The 21883-nt window shown below is 36.1% G+C and overlaps 1 protein-coding gene across 17 annotated transcripts in view; it reads right to left on the bottom strand.

Moving 5' to 3' along the window:
- The window catches only part of KIDINS220 (kinase D interacting substrate 220), a 102944-nt gene that overhangs the window by 39043 nt on the left and 42018 nt on the right, over positions 1-21883 (bottom strand). For 16 of the 17 annotated variants that reach the window (XM_033437485.2, XM_049695904.1, XM_049695905.1 and 13 more), the window contains exons 19-22: positions 21048-21291; positions 20794-20882; positions 19170-19314; positions 14856-15018 (exon numbers count right to left, since the gene is read on the bottom strand). In XM_033437485.2, the coding sequence (XP_033293376.1) occupies positions 14856-15018; positions 19170-19314; positions 20794-20882; positions 21048-21291 (641 nt within the window). Of the gene's footprint in view, positions 1-12570; positions 12603-14855; positions 15019-19169; positions 19315-20793; positions 20883-21047; positions 21292-21883 lie in introns of all 17 variants that reach the window. The other variant, XM_033437498.2, reaches the window with a different exon arrangement.

Below are 21883 nucleotides of genomic sequence, written 5' to 3'. Positions count from 1 at the left end.
AAGGAAAGCTCTGGCCTACGCACAGATGTCCCTTCCATGTCCGAGCTCCCTTGATTCGCAGTGTAAACCGAGACACGTAAGCATAATTTTACTGGCTGCAAGACTGTACTTTTGGTAACTGCAGGGATGAGAAAGGATCAACAGGGAAGGTAAGACACGAAAGCCCAGAGAAGTAACGAAGAAAGTATCTGCTGAGGCTCAACCGTAATACTGGTAAGGCACTGCCTTCATTTATGTGTATTATGTAAAATGCTCTGTGTGAGGTAGCCCTTTCTTATATAAAATCTAATAGAAAAGATATTTAAATGTTGTAAAGAACTGAAAGGAAAAATTTTTTTAAAAACCAGTATTTGCTGAATACCTACTGCTTGCCATTCTTTGAGCCAGATGTTTTATCTAGTTTATCTAATTTCCCAACGCTCCATGAGGTGTTATTTCAGTTTTTAAAATGAGGAACCTGAGGCTCAGAGAGGTTAAGCAACTGGCCTGACATGGCCTGGCTGTAAGGGGCAGAGCTGGAGCCTGCGTCGGCCAGATTCACAACCCTGTACCCTGCTCCCTGCGCTGGTTCAAACCGAGTGCCACAGACATGGCTCACGATTCTTAAATTAATGATTTACCTGTTTTTAACTCCTTAAAATATAATAAAATAGAATGCTGTTACACATTAAATTTTAACACACTGAAGAAGACCAACATATAAGCCTGTGTTAGCAAGTTATCCTGGTTTTTTGTTTCAATTTTTTGCAGACTTGGAAATAAAGTTTCTCCTCCATCTTCATGTATATATTCAAATTCCTTCATTGTTTTAAAATCCAGACCAGCACTTTTCCGTTAACAAAATTACTCAAGCCAGTACACTACTCCACCCTGCGTGCCTGAGCACAGAGTGCCAAAGCTAGTTAGAAAATCTCAGTAATAATTCATGACGTGACCCAGGTGACAGGACCCAGTCAGAGGAGCAGCACCCAACACTTTGACTATTAAAAAAAAATGTGAGCAACTGTAAAATTATATTAGTGATTCACCTAAGAAACAAAATCCCCAATTAAACTTTCAAGTTTCTGAATCAGATTAATTGAAAATATCCCACCATTGCAAAGCAAGTTTAAAAGTTGGTTAACGTTTGCATCTACTCATGATTTAGAATTATCTTGATATTACATTACCAAAACTAAGTATAGAAACAAATAGATGCTTGATCCAACACAGGACTGCAACAATCATCCACCGTTTTAATTTTAATATTCTTCAGAACAGCTCATTTTCCTATCTGAATTTATCAGGAAATGTTATAATTTGAATCAATTAATTTATATTCATTCTGCTTTATTTATTGGGTTTATACATAAGATTGAATTTGCAACAAGGTTTCCACCAGGGGGGAAAAAGCCTGAAAAACCATGTACTATAGCATGATGCCTACCCCAGTATTCCCATGCAGGTGATCAGATGATAGCAATTCAGATGACAAAACAGTAATTTCAAGCTAAGGTAACAGAGAAAACTTCAGTAAAGAGGTTGAGGCAAAACATTTCACAACAGACAATATGAAAATAGTTCTCTCTCATTAAAAAAGCAAAGCCCTAGTTTTATATCAAGAGTTTATATGATGATATGACATTTTAAAATATTCTGACAAAAGTAAATAAGATCCAATTTTCATAGCTGTTTGAGGAACACTAATAACATCGTGAGGTGCTAGCAAGCAATAAGAGATGTTCATGTTATTGCTGCCTTTAAGAAATCGTAAGAAGTGTTACGCTAATCATATACAGGGCACAAATGTTTTGCAGTAAAATTCTGAATAACAATCAGGGAATGGAGGCTCTGAACTCAGAGTCTGCCTATAAATATGCCCAAGATTAAAGCAAAACTTTTATTATATGAGTTATCTTAAAGCTTTAACGTTTAATCAGCATGGAACCCAAGATCTACAATGTTTAGGATTTAGTATTTTAATATATAAACATAAATTTGTAAGCAGATCAATTAAAAAAAACTCCTTGTTCTTCATATCCCTTTGCCCAATAGTAACTTTAAAAGAATTTTAGGAGAAAAAAGTACTACACTAAACTTAATAAAAACTATACCATACGATCAGATAACCATTCGTTTATGATCATGATTCTCAGTGCTTACAAAAGTCCTGTGAAGCCATTCTTTAAATAACAGGAGTGAAAGTTGAACCTTAGACAGTTTAAAATGTTCATTAAACTCAGTGTTTTTCTTGTTTTTCTGCCATGGAAAAGGGAAAGCAAAACGCATTCACTCTTATTTCTTGGCCGACCGTGCTAACAATGTTTCTGGTGAAATACTCCCCCCTCGTGGACTTTTTGGACATTGCAAACAGAGATCATGTGCTTCGTGGTTTTACATAAGCATCTCACCATTACCTTAGCACTTCAATTAGCTGGCATTTTTATTATACATTACCTTTGCTTATTCTCAAATTTTGAAGAGTCTTAAAAGTATTTTCATTTGAAATTCTGAAATCACAAACCTCTGTTGAAAAAAAATAATTTCAGGGAGAATACTGATCTCTACCTGATCTCTAATGGTATATTTAACTTTTTGGACAAATTTGAATCCTTCAATAATCATATTCGTTTTTTAATGTAAATATGCATAATATTCTTATTGTATTATAAAATAAACTATAAACCTGCATAGGTAATGATATTTTTTTATTTTACATATTAAAACATATTTAGAAAAACTGATTTTTTAATACTGTTTTCAAATAGTCTTCTTAGTTAATATATTTTAGTTTTTCATGTTAAAGTTAGAAACACACAACTTTGAAACATTTAAAATTCCTTCTTTGGGCTTCCCTAGTGGCTCAGTGGTTAAGAATCTGCCTGACAGTGCAGGGGACACAGGTTCGAGCCCTGGTCTGGGAACATCCCATATGACGTGGAGCAACTAAACCCGTGCGCTGCAACTACTGAGCCTGCGCTCTAGAGCCCGCGAGCCACAACTACTGAGCCCGCGTGCCACAACTACTGAAGCCTGTGCTCCTAGAGCCCGTGCTCCGCAACAAGAGAAGCCACCACAATCAGAAGCCCACGCACCGCAACAAGTAGTCCCCACTCACAGCAACTAAAGAAAGCCTGCGCGCAAGAATAAAGACCCAACGCAGCCAAAAATAAATAAATTAGTTTTTAAAAATTCCTTTTTTGTTCTATATTAGTATAAAATACTGAAAATGGCATTATGAGTTTAAATGAGAAAATATTTAAAAAATCAATTTTACCCTATTGAAAACAAAAGAAAAGCTATTGAAAACGCTATCAAGAAAAAAATTACAGACACTTAGCAGACATAAAAATGGTATAAAGGCTTAAACACACAGATGTACCAGCTGTTTAAGTGCTAAATATCACAACTGATTTTATTTTTTTCAGTTTTCCGTACAAAACCTACTGCAGTTGGTAGACACAATCAGAACTGAATGAAGCACTGATTTGGGGTTTTACATAAGTTGCTAAGAAGTTTGCATTTTTTTAATGGAAAAGATAAATTCCATCCTCTAAAAAAATGTGTATTTGCTACAACATTCCCATTGATACACAATAAATGATTCTAAATATTCACTTGAAAATGAATAAATTATATCTGGAAATAATAAAATTAGTTTAGTTCTGCATTTCTAATATCTCAGACCCACTGCCTAGCTCCGTAGTCACAGACAGCCTCCTGGCTTCCAGAAATGGGGCTGGGGAAGCTCCAACAGCTATAGCCGTATGAACTTAGGTAATGCCCGCTCTCTCTGCCTCCCAGAGTTATGAGTATTAAATGAAATAATCTAGGCAAATCCAATGTGTGGCATATATTGAGGGCTCAAGTAATACTAGTTACTGCTTTTATTAGCATGTGCCGGCACGTAATAAACTCTATAAACATTCGGTTAATGAATGAACACAATCAAAATGTTTAGCATAACAAAAACAGAGTCCAGCTAAGTCAAAGGGCCTTTTTAAACAATACTGACAACAGCCTGTAAATAGAAACTAAAGTGGGAGGAACCTGTCTCAAAGTGTGCCCATAGGAAGCAACTCCAAATCGGGCCATTCATAAAACCATTACGAATGTAAGAAACCTTCCAAACGCAGCTGAACTCACCGTTACAGGGAAATGCCTAGGAAAACACTGCTTTGATTTTACTATCACCTGACAAAAGGCAGAATCTACTAGGTATCAGCTGAAATATGTAGTCACCATTCAACCTTTGTGTTCTGAAAACGTTCTATGTGCCTTGCCCAGGGATCTACTGGTATTAATGACAAAGGAAAATGTTTACCCATGTTTAGAACCAAAGAAGGACACGTCTGTATGGACAGTTATTTTTTTCAAGATAAAATGTGGCTTCTCATTTACCACCTTCCCCAAATCCATGCCTTCCTCAATGCAAATGTCATCATCATATTTCTTTATTCTTTCAGAAATACCCACTACTGCCTACTCTATGCCAAGAATGTCTAGAAACAAGGAATTCAGAAAGGTTTAAGGAAGTTACATTTCGTGGAGTTAAGAGTCTAGTTCAGGAAACAAATATTAAAGAAACAGCAATGCAAATATTTATAAAAGGTAACTATGGGAAGTATCATGAAGTAACATACCAGTGTATAATGAACACATCTAATAAAATCTTGGAGACTGGGATATGCCTGGATACAAAAGGCTTCCCGAGGTAGTGACATTTAAGGTGAGACCAGAATAAGGTGGGAGAGGGGAGGATGGGCCAGAGATAAATACAGGTGGAAAGGTAAAAGGCAAGAGGGAGAAGGCATGAGGAGGGGCCGGAAATCCATGCTAAGATCGTTTGGAGTTCCAGATAAACCTGATTCCTGTATTTAGAATTCTGACCAACTATTTCTCATTATCCTTAGAACCCAATTTGATACTGAAATGACCACCACTTCCATCTTACACTACTCATACATCAAATTCAATACTACTCTACAAGCAAGGTGCGCTGTACACCTATCAGTTTTCAATGCAGCGGGAAGCACCTTTCACTCTCAAGCTGGGGTTTAGATGTGAGGGGTAGCGGGGCGGGACAGGGCATGCAGTTGGCAATTCCAAAGGAAAGAGGCAGGTGAAAACACTGACCCAAAAATTACGCTTATAAATCCATCGTTTTATCAGAAAATAAAGAATAAATGATCTTAAGAAACATGAAACTATTACAGCAGAAGAAACAGGCAGGGAAGTCATATAAATTCTTGCAGATGTTTAGAGTAACTAATGAGTTTTCTATCAGGACACTGCAACAAGACTATAGATGATGTTACTCATTTCTCATCTCTCTCATATTCGTGGAGTGCCACCATGGACCATTCTCCACTGCTCATTTCATCTTTACTGTGCGACTGCCACCTACTTTCTCCACAACTTTCCATTTACCCTAATTTTTCTACCCAGTTTCACTGTTATCTTCTTCCCAGCACAGGATTCTGAAAATACACTCCCTTAGGTCAACAGGGTTCCCTAAGTCGGTTCCAAGTTACACTGATATGACCAAATAACAGGCACCTTAGAGCATTCCGGGTACGTGTACAATTTTTTCAAGGCCCTGCAGTGGATCTCCATTTTACTCAGAGTAAAAGCCAAAGTCCTTACAATGTTCCTCCTAAAAGCTGTCGGTGACCCGCACCCCCTGACCTCCCCGACCTCATCTCCCCTGCTTCCCCCTACAGAATTCCCTCCAGCCACACCAGATCCCTTGTTGTTGCTGTTCCCCAAACAACCCAGGCACTCTCCAGCCTTAGGCCCTTTGTCCAAACTGTTCCCTCTGCCTAGAAACGCTTTCCCTAGATACCTACTTGGCTAATTCTCTCTCTCCTCCTTCAAGTCTCTGGTCAATATTTCTCTCCTCAAGGAGGCCTCCCCTGAGCCTCTTGAGCAGTCTGGACCCTGCACCACTCTTCCTCCCCCTAACTCTGCTTTTTATTTTTTCCATAGCACTTGTCACCTCTTAACATGCTGTAGAGGTGTGTGTTACAGAGACTGTTTATCACTCATACCTCCCTGATAGAGTAATAAGCTCCTCAGCTTAGGGATCTGTGTCTGTATTGGTCATGGACATATCCAGGCTCCTACAATGGTGCCTGGTTCATAATGGGTGCTCAATAACTATTTCCTGAATAAATGAATGAATTCTAAGCTTTCTCCCATTAATTTCTCTCATATGTTTGGATGTTGCTACGAGTCTGGTAGCAACAATAAAGAAGTAGCAAAATATATAAATAGATAAACTCAAAAAACAGTCAAACATGTCTAGTTTTCATGCTTCTTTTTTTTCTCTGAACAACAAACAGGCATGATTTGCAGGTATATCGAAGTAAACTAAAAAATTCTGCCCTTCACCTTTATTTATCTTTAGGAACCTGAATTTTCCAATCAATTTCCACAAAGACAATGAATAAAAATAAACAATGCATAATAAGAAATGCATGTTTAACTGTCAACATTACATTTGTTTACGGCATCTTTGTTCATGGTTTGAAGACTCAATCTTCACATTAAACCCAGCAAATATACTGTTATTTATTTTATCCAGTTAAAATATGATTTCTATTTTAGATTATATTTTATTTTTTTCAGCACAAACCTGCTTAGTTTCCTTTCCTATATGGAGAATTATTTCATGATTTTGCAAAAAATTCAATCAGGTTTTTTTTTTTTTAAAGATAAAGATATTGATAAAGTATTGAACCCCTGAATAAAGTATTTACATTATATATACATTAAGGGCAAGAGTGTTTTGGGGGAAAAAAATGGAAATAATAACTATACACAAGACAGTAATTTAATAATGGTGGAATGATGACAACACCAACACCTACAGAGAAGACACATCATGTCAAGAAGATAGAATTTCATTAAGATTCTCAACTATATATAAAAAACACTAAAAGAGCATACATAAAACAGTACTGGGAATAAATATTTATAGTATCTCAAAACCTAAATTAAGAAAAAATCATCAGTACAAAGAATGTACTTTGTGCTACAAAGGAGATAAGACTTCTTCGCAAATCTAAACTACTGTCCAATTTTTTTATGCTATTCAAATTTATAACTTAAGTCCACATGCAAAAGAAACAAGCCTGTGCATAATCTGGGCCACACAATGGGGTAGGGAGGGGTACCAGTAATCACCCAGAACTTCAAGGAAAGAGGAAGGCGGTGAGTGAGAGCTAAACAGAGGCATGAGATAACTAGAAGTGATAAAACTAAGCTTATGAAAACTTCGGGTGAGTATCAGGAAGGAATATCAGATGATACGATGTTTTATTATGAAAAACATCCTAAGTACAGAAATACTGCTACTTGAATAATTTAAAGATACTGAATTTAGGATAAATGCTACAAACTAGATGTCTGCAGTGTCTAGTCAGCAAGTAGTAGATATTTCCGCAAAAAGAAAATGGCTATGATTCTGAGGTTTCCTCAAAACTTATTAAATTGTTTTTAAAAAATCAAAATAAAGGACCAAAACAAAGTATTGTTTGGTAAGGCATTATCCTTATCACAAAACTAATTCTGACCACATCATCCTAAGTAAAAGGCTGGTTGAGCAGTGTCAAAACAGAAATTTGAAATATTATCTTCATGAAAACTATTTAAATTGATCTTTTAAAAACCTCTATCATTGCTTAAAATGCGAACTGAAAAATATCAGAAATAAAGTTTTATACTAAAATATCTCAATGGTGTCTAAAACTCTGTAATAAAAGTAGACAGAAAATCTTTATCTACAGTTTTTATTTTACTCCCTTTCTTCTTACTAAATGTATGTTAACAAAAAAAGCCCTCAAATGATCTAGACAAAAGCTTTTAGCTCAACACATAATTGCCAGAAAATTACAATAATTGTACCAATTAAAATAATCTTGAATGAACAGTATGTCATCTTAATGTTCCAATGGTTTACAGAGGGATCTACTTAATTAGCTGAAATTGCTTTCCAGTGTTAGTATCAAATGTCATTTGTTAAAAGTTGAACAATTTAGAAAATAATTTAACAAAGCAATTTTACCAAACACCAAGAACCAACATTTTCTTTTTCAGCTGAATATATCAAGCAGATGTGTCATCAAATTGCTATAAAAATAAATGAGGCTTTTTATGGATTAAAAAAATTTTACTACTAGTGTTAAAAATACTATTTTCTGATTGTTTTCACCAAATCAGATTTCTTTAATAAAATAAATGAATATCAATTATATACTGCTGCTTTTTGTCTGTTGTAAATAACACTTTTTATTATTCAAATGACAAGCAATAGCATCAGAGAACTCAACTATGGTTAACTAGAAACAGTCATCTAAGTTATTCTAACATATTCCAATATATGATTTTTCAATGTTGATCAAATTGGCTTCCTATAGTTCTTCATTAAGAAATCATCTTAAATTACTTTGTCAATTCCTTAATGAATTCTCAGATTCTTATTACATTGTCTTTTTTCTCTTCCTTAGACTACCGACAAAGCAGTCTTTATAAGTATTTGCAGGTATATAGGACACAATTATTTCTTTAAAAAAAAAAAGGCATCTCAAAATCACCCTGAATCCAACCCATTCATGGATGGCAGGCCCACCAAGAGCTGAAGTCCAAAATAAGAAATTAACTTAATGGTAAAACAAAGTTCCCATTACCTCATTATACCTCCAATATATAACAATCTATATTTATTTGAACAAAATAAAATATTCCCCCTACAAAAATTTACTCCAAGCTATTTTTATTATATGATTAAAAATACCCCCCCAAAAGCATTTCTTTGACAAATGTTCTACTGATGTATTAATGAACAGGGTGAAAAATTACTATTATCTTTAAACTACAGGTGATACATTCTCTTTTGTCTGTAAGATATATTTTAATTAATTAAAAATATAAATTTTTGAAAGTTTCCTTGAATATTAGGAAGTCATATAAGCTTGAGGCTCAAATGCTAGAAATTAGGGTGAAAGTTTTAAAAGGCCAAGTAATTGCCTATTAGCAAATAACAGTAGTTTTAGCCTGAAAAGTTTTCTATCATCCAGAAGGCAATGTTTTAGCCTGACATTGATAAAAACCTGTTAATTGGCTGTTTGAGCCATCACATTTTTACTTTCCTCCAGTCGTTTCAAATATGTATGTTTTACCTTCAATGAGAATATGTTTCTCAACACTTGAGTATTTAGGGACAAAAGATATGTTGTATGTAATACACCCTCTAATGGTCTAGGAAAAAAAAAAAGGGTGTGTGTGGGGGGGCGGGTAATGGTGTTTTGGGGAGATTCACGCTGAAGTATTTAGGTGTGAAAAACACTTTTGGATGGTTTGGCAAAAGGAAAGTGTATGTATGTGTGTGTAGATATGTGTGTAAGTTGCTCGAGGGCCTAAGATGCTTTGTATAGTTGTCTCTCTATGTACCCCACCTGCTCAGCCAGCCCCTGGAACACATGAAAGCACAAAGGACAACAATCTAAGCCCTGACCCATAGTAAAAACTCACATTAAATACACATTAAATGAAGAAAATTAACTAGAATGGATAAACAAAAATCAAGGGAAGCCATTAGGTCTCACACCTACTCATCTTGGTTTCTTTAAGAAAAGAGACAAGATTTCAGGAAGGCATGTTTTATTCAAATGATAATATCTAAAATGAGACTGAGGGCTTCCCTGGTGGAGCAGTGGTTGAGAGTCCGCCTGCCGATGCAGGGGACACGGGTTTGTGCCCCGGTCTGGGAAGATCCCACAGAGCGGCTGGGCCCGTGAGCCATGGCTGCTGAGCCTGCGCGTCCAGAGCCTGTGCTCCGCAACGGGAGAGGCCACAACGGTGAGAGGCCCGCGTATCGCAAAAAAAATAAAATAAAATAAAATGAGACTGAAATACTCTTCATCCTTTTTATATCTTTTGTCTCCCAGCGACTATCCCAGCAAAAAAGTAACTAGAAAACTACAAAACCATGACTTTCTAATTTAAATTACTGCCAATGATAAGTTAAAAGCTCATTTTCATAAAAACATGCTCAATATTTTCTATATAGTTTGACAACATGCAGAAGAAATAAGATAAATTTTCTGCAAAGAAATTAGACACTGCATTTAAAAAAATTTTTTAAAATATATGTGATTTTTCACTTGAATAGCTCATTAACCCAAGAGTTGCAGATTCTGATCATACTTGACCTCACTGATGGACTGTCCATCTTACTTCCTACAGGAACAGAACTGGCTAACTTGACTTCTTGGCATTTGTGGATTGCAGGTCTTAAAATACTAATGAACACTGCACCGTCTGCATCCACTTGCTCCATGCCTTTTAGAGGTACCAGCTGATTCTAACATTAGAATCAATCAATCAATCAAGTGTGGTTTGTGATTCATCCTGCCACCATGAAACAAAATGGTAGGTTTTTTTTTTAAAGCTTTCAATAGAGCTATGTATATATACATAATGATCTTCAATTACACGTGGCATGTGTGTAAAGGTTACTAAAACCACATAGGTGTACTAAGGAATACAGTTCTTGGAATCATTTAATGTAAACTATGTCCTTAAGTAAAAATCTTAACAAAGCAACAAATATTTACTGAACTATCACTATGGAGAACAAAAGTAATGGGAAGAGGAAAATTTCTTAATAAGAACCAGGTACTTCATGTTTGTATCCCTCCTCTCTTTTTATTTGTTCAAATCATAGCATTTATCGTCCTATATTTTAACTATTTACTGTGCTTTTCCACTGCGTTAAAATGTCTTTTTAAGTCACAGAGAAGGTGAAAGAACAGGACAACCAACTCCCAAACACACCTCACGTCGCAATACACCTGCTATCTCCCTCCTCCCCATATATAGGTACATGTATACACATCCACATAATATATACACAGGTATACTTACAGACATGTGCGTATCTACACACACATACATACACTTTCCTTTTGCCAAACCATCTGAAAGTGTATTTCACACTTCAATACTTCAGCATGAACCTCCCCCAAACACCCTTACCATGCCTAAGGAAATTAACATTAATTCAAAAATTCTTCCTTACCAATTGCCCGCAAAATGCCCTTCAGTGACCTGCTTTTCTTCTGATACAGATCCCTATCACAGCTCACACACTGCATTTTGGCTGTGGGACCTATCTCTTCAGTCTCCCCAGTCACCAATATGGAATTCAAGCCAGTTGTCTTGTAGAATGTTCCACATTCCAGATTCATCTGGCTGCTTCCTCAGAATTAGAATCATAGTACAACACGGCTGGCAACGGTACCAGAAAGGTGATGTGGTACCTTCTACCACATTTTATCTAGTGGCCTATGATGCTATGCACCCCATTAATGATGCCAGGCTTGACTGTTTGATTAAAAATGCGATGACAGCCAGATATCGCCACTGCAAGCACGTGTCTTCGCTGTAATTATATGTAACCTGGGGGTGATATTTTGAGACCATGTACACCTCCTGTGTTCCCCAACAACTTTCCTCCAGTGGTTTCTGCAACCACCGATGATCCTTGCTTGAATCAATTATCACACTGGGGATTTAAAAAAATGATAATTTTTCTACTTCATTCATTCCTTCTACACTTATCTGCTGGCAGCCTCTTAAAACAAAGAATTATTCCTTTTTCCTCTCTTCTAAGTATTACTGTGGACTCACTGGATTTCTTTTGTTGATATGTTATAATCCATTACCATCATTTTTCTTTGTGATTCTCAAATGGGCCCAAGTTTGAAAGGTGCTCCTTCAAGCTAAGTCCTGTGCCCTTCTGTGCAGACCTCACTGTCTTTGAACATTCTCCTTCCTTGATTTCTGGCACAACAATGCAGGCTCCCCCTGAGCTTTCCCTGCCTTAGACCTGGAATCAGCCATTTCTCCAAGGAGTCCCAATCAGAAACCAAGATCTAGGCACCAGATGCGCTCACAATTTGGGGGTATTTTTGCTCCCTTTTGGTGGGCAAAACTAGAGGAAACCTCATTTTAAATTATGAGTTAATATTTAATATCTCCAAATCCAGTCTACTACCATAGTGCTCCTCCTAATTTCTTCGATTCAATATTTGTATATCCCTTCTCCCACAGGGAGAACACCGGCTTCCAAAAATATCTATTAATTCATTTTTTACTCTGTCCTATGATACATTCAAAAGGATTTCAGGAGTATAATACCAATACTATTATCAGCAACAAACCTACTAAGCTCAAGATTTCTTTGCAGTTAATTTTGTCTTCAGTATATTATACTAAGAATAAAGAATCAGAGAACTGAGTTCAAAGGTGTTTGAATTAATTTTTTTCTGTGTGGTTATATTTTCAATTTCATGTACCATTAGGATCATCTCTTTCTGTTTGTATTCAATATTAGGGTTTGCTTTTCCCATCCTTTTTGTTTCTCAATTATGATACGAAAGGCAAACTACATAAAAATATACATTCAGAGACATCTCATTCCCCATCTAAGTAAGCATCCTCTTTAGGTAAACATTTTTATTAGTTTCTGGCTTACCCTTCCCATTGGTTTGTTTTATATTTTCATGAAAAATAATATATACTTACATATGTATATACAGACGTACTTATTCCCCCTTCTTCCTTATACAAACAGAAACATGTTATATACTCTTTTGCATTTTTCACTTACTAATATACCCTGAAATTTTCACCATATCAAATCATAGCTTTTCTCATTTTCTACAGCTACGAGGCACTCTATTATGGAAGCTGTGCCATAATTTATCCAAGCAATGTTCCCATAAATGTGCATTTAAATTATGCTGCTACAGATAAGGTCACAATAAACAACCCTGTACAACCAGTTTTATAACTGTGGAGGTGTGTGTTTAAATTTCTACACATGAGATTATAGGATCAAAAAGTAAACATATATTTGCCTGGTCGCCTTTGTACCTCCAGCATCAGGACCAGGGCCCCCAAGTAGCAGACGCTTAGATTTTTTTTTGAGTGAACTCAATTATGAATTTTTTTGAGAGCTTTAAAAACTTTTTGTTTATTTTCACATCTCTCCTGCTTCTATTTCCTGAGGACACAGACCTTCTTTCACCAATTACTCACTCTCTTCACAGAACATGCAGAGGGCCCAGTGCTGGGAACCCTAGGCACACTGTCCTTAACATGTGAGAAATTGAGCAATGTTCCCGGACTCCTGAGACACAATAAACTTCTAAGCATTATATTCAATTAAAGGAAGGTGAAGAGACTGACTTGAGTCCTATGTGTATCAAACCAAAAACTGTGCTCATCTAGCAAACATTCATTATTATACAGCACCTATGCTATGATGCAAACGTTTATTCATGAAATAATATTTTACTGCACAACCAAGGGAAAAAACAGTCATGTATCTTATAATAAAAAGATGATTTCTAAAACATCAAAGAGCAGATGCAATCAGTGACACTGCTCCACAGACCCATGGTAGCTGTGTTTCGCTGCCATCTACGAGAGCACCTACTTGACACAGCTCACAGAATTCAATCTGTTTAATTTAGCACAAATTAAACAGCAAAACCTACAAGAGCTCAAGTCTGTAGACTTGATACTACAACCAGCCTCTATATTCTAGAATCAGTTATTCACCTAGACAATATTAGATAAAATATGTACATGAAAACTGGGGATTGGAAAATAATGAAAACCACATGCTGACAATACTCTAAGAAAAATTACTTGCTATCTTAAAAGTTCTGATGTATAAACTCTACACTGAATGGTTCGTTAGATTTAATATTTCATTTACATGTTCAAAAGAGTAGTCTCAATTATACCAAGTTTTATACAATTGTATAGTTCCCTTGTATTATACTTTTTCTAAGAGGTATTTTTATTTAGAGTTGTAACTGAAAACTTTGAAGGTATTAAGTATTCTGGTAAACAAAAGGGATTATAATTTTATTTGTTTATTTGACAAGAAAGTCAAACTCTTAAAACTTGACATGTTTGACATTTCACTGAGCATTAACTGTATGGCTTTCCAGAAAAAATTAATCAATTTCTTTACCAGAAGTAGATTTAAAAAGTACTTCAGGGGCTTCCCTGGTGGCGCAGTGGTTGAGAGTCCACCTGCCGATGCAGGGGACACGGGTTTGTGCCCCGGTCTGGGAAGATCCCACATGCCGCGGAGCGGCTGGGCCCATGAGCCATGGCCGCTGAGCCTGCGCGTCCGGAGCCTGTGCTCCGCAACGGGAAAGGCCACACAACAGTGAGGGGCCCACGTACCGTGAAAAAAAAAAAAAGTACTTCAAATGACTGACTATAAAAGAAAAATAGTTCTTTTTATTGTTTTATAGAACAACTTATTGTTCTATAAAAGAACAATAAATTGTTCATATATTTTATAAATCCTTTATTGTTTAATGCAAAGAATGTTTTCCAGCCAGTATTCACAGTTCCCCAAATCCTCCAGATATAAAGCTGTGAATATACCTGCACTAATGATTTGGAAAATGTAACCTCCTTAATATTTCTATAAAGACACTTAGAATAAAAAATAAAATAGAAATAAATAATAATGTTTTAAGGTTTTCATTTTGTATATATAAATAACATCGACCTAACAGGACTATGAAACATTTTTCATCATATAGGTTACACTGAGATAGGAAGAATATAGACAAATAAGTCTGTAAATTTTCCATAATGGGATATATACCTGTGCTAATACAACTCCAAATTATAATGGAATTAATGAGAATGATTAGTTGAACCCAGAACTCTACATTTTATACATTTTGTATTCATTTTGCTTTATATGCATTAACTTTCTTCTGAAAAGTCAACTCAGTCTAAGGTAAACTTAAATATAAAGAGGTCAGATAAAGTACCTTTCATAGATGGTTTTCAATGTCATTTGATCTGGAATACCTTCCGTCTCTTCCAAATATAATATGAGCCATGAAGTTCGGTATGGCCACTGCTCAGTAAGGTTGATCCAGCTAGCAAGCCTGTCCCAGTTGAAACTTATCTGATTGGCTCTCAGTAATCGCCCTTTAAGGAATACAAAAAATGTTTTAAATTAATAGGCATGTAACGTTAAGCCAAATATTCTGTATATTCAAAAATAATTCAACTTTAAATCTTTTAAAATTTGCCATTTAATTTACACTACAAACTGAAACCTAGTACTTATATGGATATGGCTTAAACACAACTCTGTTTAATTCTAAAGTAATTTTTTTGTGATTTGCCGTTGGTGCTACACACTGCTTTGATGACATTTATGCAGGCAAAAATCTTTCAGGATGGCATGTCAGACGGTCTTGACCCTACCCACAATCATACAGCAGAACATCAATGCACCCATGATAAGCCCCATCCTCCTATGGACCTTGAACAAATCCAAATATGCTGGATTGTACATTTACCCGTTTTATTACGGGTAAATGTACAATCCCATACACTTTCATTTTTATGTACTAAGGGTGGCTTATGTAAGTAATCTATCAAGTGAATAATAATATGTTTCTAAAATTTGTTTACATATATTTAAAAACTCCTATCACCAGGGTTTTCTTAGGACTCTAATTCAGTGTTCTACCATTGGGCATGCCTACATTAGGACACTTGGCAATCCCTGAACTTTCAGAACAGATGATTTGTTTCATTGCTTCATCAATTTTTCCTTGATCTTGTTGGGATTCTGAACTGCTGATATCATTGCTTTTTAGTTTTAAACATTGTCAGTTTTATTTCATCATTATCTAGACTAAGATATCTATTTGTTTTGGTTCAAATATGAATCATCCCTTTCCTTACTACTAATAGATATAGATTTGTAATTCCCCCATCCAATTCTTCCCATATCCTCAACCCTCATTCCCTCAGCAGATCTGCTTTTATGGGCAAACCACATTATCATCACCGGATTCCTTTTCCCCTAGAAAATGGGATCTGGTCTGCTAAAAACGTGACAAGGTCTTTACTTTCAATCCAAGCGAGCTACGGTCACATGCATTTGAGAGCTACAAAAACTCACTGACGTATCACAATATATGGATATATGATACTAACGCTGGGGATAAAATGCTTAACAAAAGAGATATGATCCCAGCCTTCATGAAGCTTACACTCCAGTGGGCCAGACAAATAAATCAAACAAAAATCATGAAATGACTTAATCACAAATTGTGACGAGAGGAGATCCACTCTCAGTAGAGTATAAACAGGTTAACACAGAACTAAAAGTTTAAAACCCTAGACAACTAGAAGCAAGGCATTAAAATGTGCTTGCAACATTGACAACATACTTCTTGAACTTTAAAAGATGAAAAAACTGGTGAAAAAAACTTTTAGAACTGAATGGGAAACATGGGTTAAAACAATATGTGAACTAATTTTCATCCCATGATTAGGCTTGATCCCCCACACATTTGTGGGAAGGCAATGAAGGCTTCAAATCTAACTACAGTTGCTCTACTGAGTTTTTAAACCTCACTCATTCAGTATGTTAGTTACTGATGACAGACACAGAAGGCTTACTCCCCACCCTAAAAGAACTCAAGAGTGTACTGGAAAAGATGGATAGATAAGAAAACAATTACTTACAATCCTAACAGATAAGACTCTTCTGGAGATACACACATATTGCTGTGAGAAAATAAAAAATGCACTCCAAATCCAGAAGCAGCAGTTACAGGAAGGTTTCCTTAAGAAAGTAACCCCTAGAACTAAGCTATGCAAGGTGAGTATGAGTCAATTTGATGAGGAAGGGCTGAGGCAAGAGGAGAAAGTTAGGGCAGTCAAACAAAGGCAACAGCAAATGCAGTCATGAATTCATGAAACTAGCAGATACAGAGAACAGACAAACTGTTTTAAAAGTGTGAGTGAATAAAAATAACGTTAAGTATTTGAAGTGTTCTAGCATACAACAGTTAAGAAATAAAGCAGTAGCGGGGGCTTCCCTGGTGGCGCAGTGGTTAAGAATCCGCCTGCCAATGCAGTGGACATGGGTTTGAGCCCTGGTCCGCGAAGATCCCACATGCCGTGGAGCGGCTGGGCCCGTGAGCCATAGCCGCTGAGCCTGTGAGCCCAGAGCTGCTCTGCAACGGAAAAGGCCACAACAGTGAGAGGCCCACGTACCGCAAAAAAATAAATAAATAAAATAGATGTATAGAAAATCTGAATTTCAACATTTTAAAATATAAGCGAACTAAGACATCCTAAGTTCATGGATTGGAAGACTTAATATTGTTAAAATGTCAATATTAGCCAAAGCAATCTACAGATTCAATGTAACCCTGTCAAAATCCCAATGACATTTTCTGTAGAAACAGAAAAACCCATCTTAAAATTTACATGGAGTCTCAAGGGACCCTGAATAACTAAAACATCCCTGAAAAAGAAGAACAAAACTGGAGGAATCACACTTCCTGATTTCAAAACTTACTACAAAGTTACAGTAATCAAAACAGTGTGATATTGGCAAAATGCAGACATAATAGACCAACAGAACAGAATAGTGAACCCAGAAATAAATCCTCACATATATGGTCAGATGATTTTTGAGAAGGGTGCCAAGACCATTCAATGGGGAAAGGACAGTCTTTTCAATAAATGATGCTTGGAAAACTGGATACCCATATGCAAAATAATGAAGTTGAACTTACCTAACACCATATACAAAAATTAACTCAAAATGGATCAAGGACCTAAATTTAAGACTTAAAGCATTAGAAAACACAGGATAAAAACTTCATGATATTGGATTTGGCAATGATTTCTTGACATGACACCAAAAGCACAGGTAACAGAAGAAAAAAATAGACAAACTGAACTTAATAAAAAATTTTAAATTCTGTATATCAAAAGACACTATCTGTAGAATAAAAAGGCAACCCACGGAATGGGAGAAAATATTTGAAAATCATATATCTGAAAAGGGATTAATATCCAGAATATACAGGGAACTCCTAAAACTCAACAACAACAGCAAAAAAAGTCCGACTCAAAAATTGGCAAAGGACTTGAACAGACATTTCTCCAAAGAAGATACATTAATGGCCAATAAGCACATAAAAAGATGCTCAACATCACTAATCATTAGGGAAATGCAAGTCAAAACTACAATGGGATACCACCTCACACCCACTGGGATAGCTATTATCAAAACACCAGAAAACAACAAGGTTGGTGAGGATGTAGAAAAATTGCTTGTTTACTGTTGGTGGGAAAAACTTCTTTTTTTACTATGGAAAAAAGTATGGAGGTTCCACCAAAAGTTTAAAATAGAAACACCATGTGACCCAGCAATTCCACTTCTGGGTATATACCAAAAAAGAACTGAAAGCACTGTCTCCAAAATATATATGAACACCCGTGTTATAGCAGCATTATTCACAACAGCTAAAAATATGGAAGCAACCCACATGTCCATTGACAGATGAATGGATAAGCAAAACTTGGTATACACATACAGTAGAATATTAGCCTTAAAAAGGAAGAAAATTCTGAAATATGCTACAACATGGGTGAACCTTGATAAAATTGTGCTAAATGAAATAAGCTAGTCACAGAAAGACAAATATTGTATGATTCCAACTATATGAGGTATTCAGAGTAGCCAAAATGATAGAGACAAAGTATAGTGGTGGCTGCCAGGGGCCGGGGGGAGAGGAGCAGGAGGATGAGAAGAGAGTTCCAGGTTTACAAGATGAAGAGTGACGTAGATGGATGGTAGTGACGGCTGCACAACTATGGGAACTGTACCCTTAAAAATGGTTAAGTTGATAAATATTTGTGTATTTCATTTAACACAATAAAAAAAGAAAAAATATATATCTTTGAAAACAGAAAGAGCAGCATGTAAAATCTGAATTTCAACATTTTAAATTATAAATTAATTATACTCAGTTATACAAATTAGCATAAAATTATGTTTATACGAAGAGAAAAATTAAAGCTGAGAAGAAATTTTAAAATTTTTAAGTCATCGAGTTTTAAAATAACAGTAGACAACTGGTAGTTGATTTTCATTGTCAAAGCTAATATTGGTTTTATTAGACACACTTAATGCGAATAAAACTGGTATTCAGCAGTGTAATCATATAAACCCAGTACATCCTTTTGTTTCTGAAATTGGATTGCTTTATTAATGTTAAGCCTTATTATCTACCATACAACAGTAAGAAAACAAAATTCACCTGTCACAGAAACAATATTAAGTAATCTTCTCATGGTCTGAGGACTTATGTCACTGAACCAGTCCTCTGTAACCAGCAGTTTTGTGAGATCAAAGGACATCTGCCGAGTAATCGTGCGCTGCATCTGTCTTCTTCGGTAAGTATCCTGAAACAGTGAACCCATACTTCGAGCCTGAGAACTTAAGGCTTTTTGAGAAGTTAATATATGTTTATGTCAACAACAAAAACAATCCAAAATTTTAGTCAAAGAGAAAGACTATATAGTAATAACAGGTATTATTATTACTTCCTGAGGCAGAATATTTACAGAACAGTTATAAAGTAATATTAGCAGCAACTGCATCAAATGCTATGGTTTAGCTTCAGATGTATTTTGATTTATAGTTGCACAGAGAAAGCTCGATGCCTTGAAGATCATAAATAAGCAGAATTGTGTAAAGAAAATTCAACTCAAACTCTTATGGGAGCTCAGTATTTATAGGAACCCTGAAATAATAAAGCAAATAACCCCTCATCTGGATTTAAGGATTCAGCATTTTGATTTTTAGGTTATTTTTAAACGTATGACACAGCTGCTCTAACTATCCTCACATCTGCATAAGAATTAAAGGCTCTCTCCTGGGTGGGATGGGGTAGGGAATCCCATCTAATCAGAGGAGGAACAGGCACAACAAAGGTGCGTTCTCATCTAAGGTCATGAGACAGGGGAATGTGGATACAATTATAGGGAACCCAGGAGTCCAGACTCACAGGACAGAAATTCAAAACTGTAAATCACACCCTGCTCTTAATTTAGAGCTGTCAACTGTCATTCATAATATTATTTTCACATCCATACTTGTACATGGTAGAGGCATAAAGTCAAAATATCACTGAAGACACATTTTTTAAAATGTAAAATGTCCCAATTTAATGTTAGCAAAGTAGGGGGGAAAATAAATGGCGCTAATGCTAGCCCAGCCTAGCCATCCTTAAGCAGCACTATCACCATAACTTACCTGCAAGTGGACATCTTCCTGCCTTGTAATACTCCCTTATTCTTCACAAAAGAAGGCTCCTAAAGATAGGGTAGGACAGGGAAACTACAGTGTTCCAGGAGAAAACCAAGGGGCTGGGAAGGGCACAGAATCACTATGTGGGGAGAAAAAAAGAGTACACATCTCACAAACATCGGGGAAGGAGGAAGGCCAACAGGAAAACAAAGCAAGGAATTGTTCTCACACTACACGCCTCTCTCTCCCTTACAGCTATGGTGACATGGGTCCCTGGAATAAACACAACTTGACCTGGAATGAACCCAGTGGTTCTCTAACCCTCGATGAAATCATCTGGGGAGCTTTAAAATCTCACCCTCAGAGGTTCTGATTCAATCGGTCTGGAATCTGGAGTGGCACCTGGGCTGAGAGCAGGCTGGGAGAGGACAGGCACTCCTATATAATTTACAGTTATTATGGCTCTAGGTTCAGACATTCCTTGAAAAACCACCTGAAGCTGAAAGGAAATCCAATGATAAAATTTACTGATGAGCTCAACGCAGTATTTATAAAATATTACGTGGCATCACCTTGGTTTTATTTAAATAATAGCAATATAAACAAATGGCTCAAAACATAAGGTAACTTACCCGTCTATTAAGGGCCGTCTTACTACCAAGTTTTGTCATCTCTCCAAGGCTGTTTTGTGAAACTCTCCTGTCAGCATCTTCCTGCAACCCTTAAAGAATTTATCAAGAAAGCACCATTGTATTAAAACTCTGTTGTATGTGATATTTAAAGAGTAGTGAAATATGAACAGTATTTTTCAAGGTAAAAGGAGATGCACCATAAAAAACTACAGAACTACTTCAAACCCAAAGTACCTGAGGAACTCGATCTCTACCTGTATTATCTGAGCATGGAATATCTCCATTAGCTGTTGAAGTTACAAGAAATTTTCTTGCACTGCTTAGTCCACGACTATTGAGGAAAACAGGCAGATGAACTATGTTGCGCATATAGTCATGTCCATTGATGTTTGAGTCACGAAGCACGCTGTTGAGGTTCTGGTTAATTGCCTTTATAATAATATGTGGATCACTTGCAAAAATAGCAATGAATGGGCCTTTTGAAAATAGAACTCGGACCTGCGGTAGAAGAAATGTATAGTTATGATAAGATAAAAACTTTAAATTATCCAAAGTAATAAAACACCTCTTCAAAATCTGTGTTGTCCTTTGGTGACTATATTTTTAAAATACCATTTCCTTTTCATTCAAGTATTATTCTACATGAAAACAAATTTTACCAAAGTCTCAATCTGGTTTGTCACCATCTGACAATTTTTCAACATTTGAGAGTGATAAAATCTCCAAAGAAAACAATTAATCCTGTCGTATTTCGAGACACTTATGGTCTACATAAGAGGTAAGATCAACACACATGAGAAATATTCATGAATACATATGACGTACTAACCACATTGGTCTCCGACCACAGTTACACACTGCTGTTTATAACGTACCTTACAGAGAGCCACTGACGTGCCCTACTTTAATAGAACTCTACAAATTCTGTGGTTTCCCTACCCTTAACTCCATTCCAACCATAACTATCTGCAAAGAAAAGCTGGAGTCACACTATGGACTTTAGAGACCCTCTATTCACTTTTTTCCTCACACTGCCGTTAAGCTAGAATTGTTTCAATCTGCTTGTGATGAAACTTTTACTCTTGCTATG

The sequence above is a fragment of the Orcinus orca genome, chromosome 13 (genome assembly GCF_937001465.1).
Source record: "Orcinus orca chromosome 13, mOrcOrc1.1, whole genome shotgun sequence".
Classification (NCBI taxonomy): domain Eukaryota; kingdom Metazoa; phylum Chordata; class Mammalia; order Artiodactyla; family Delphinidae; genus Orcinus; species Orcinus orca.
The sequence above is the reverse complement of the archived record's forward strand: the minus strand, read 5'-3'. Positions and strand labels throughout refer to the sequence as shown.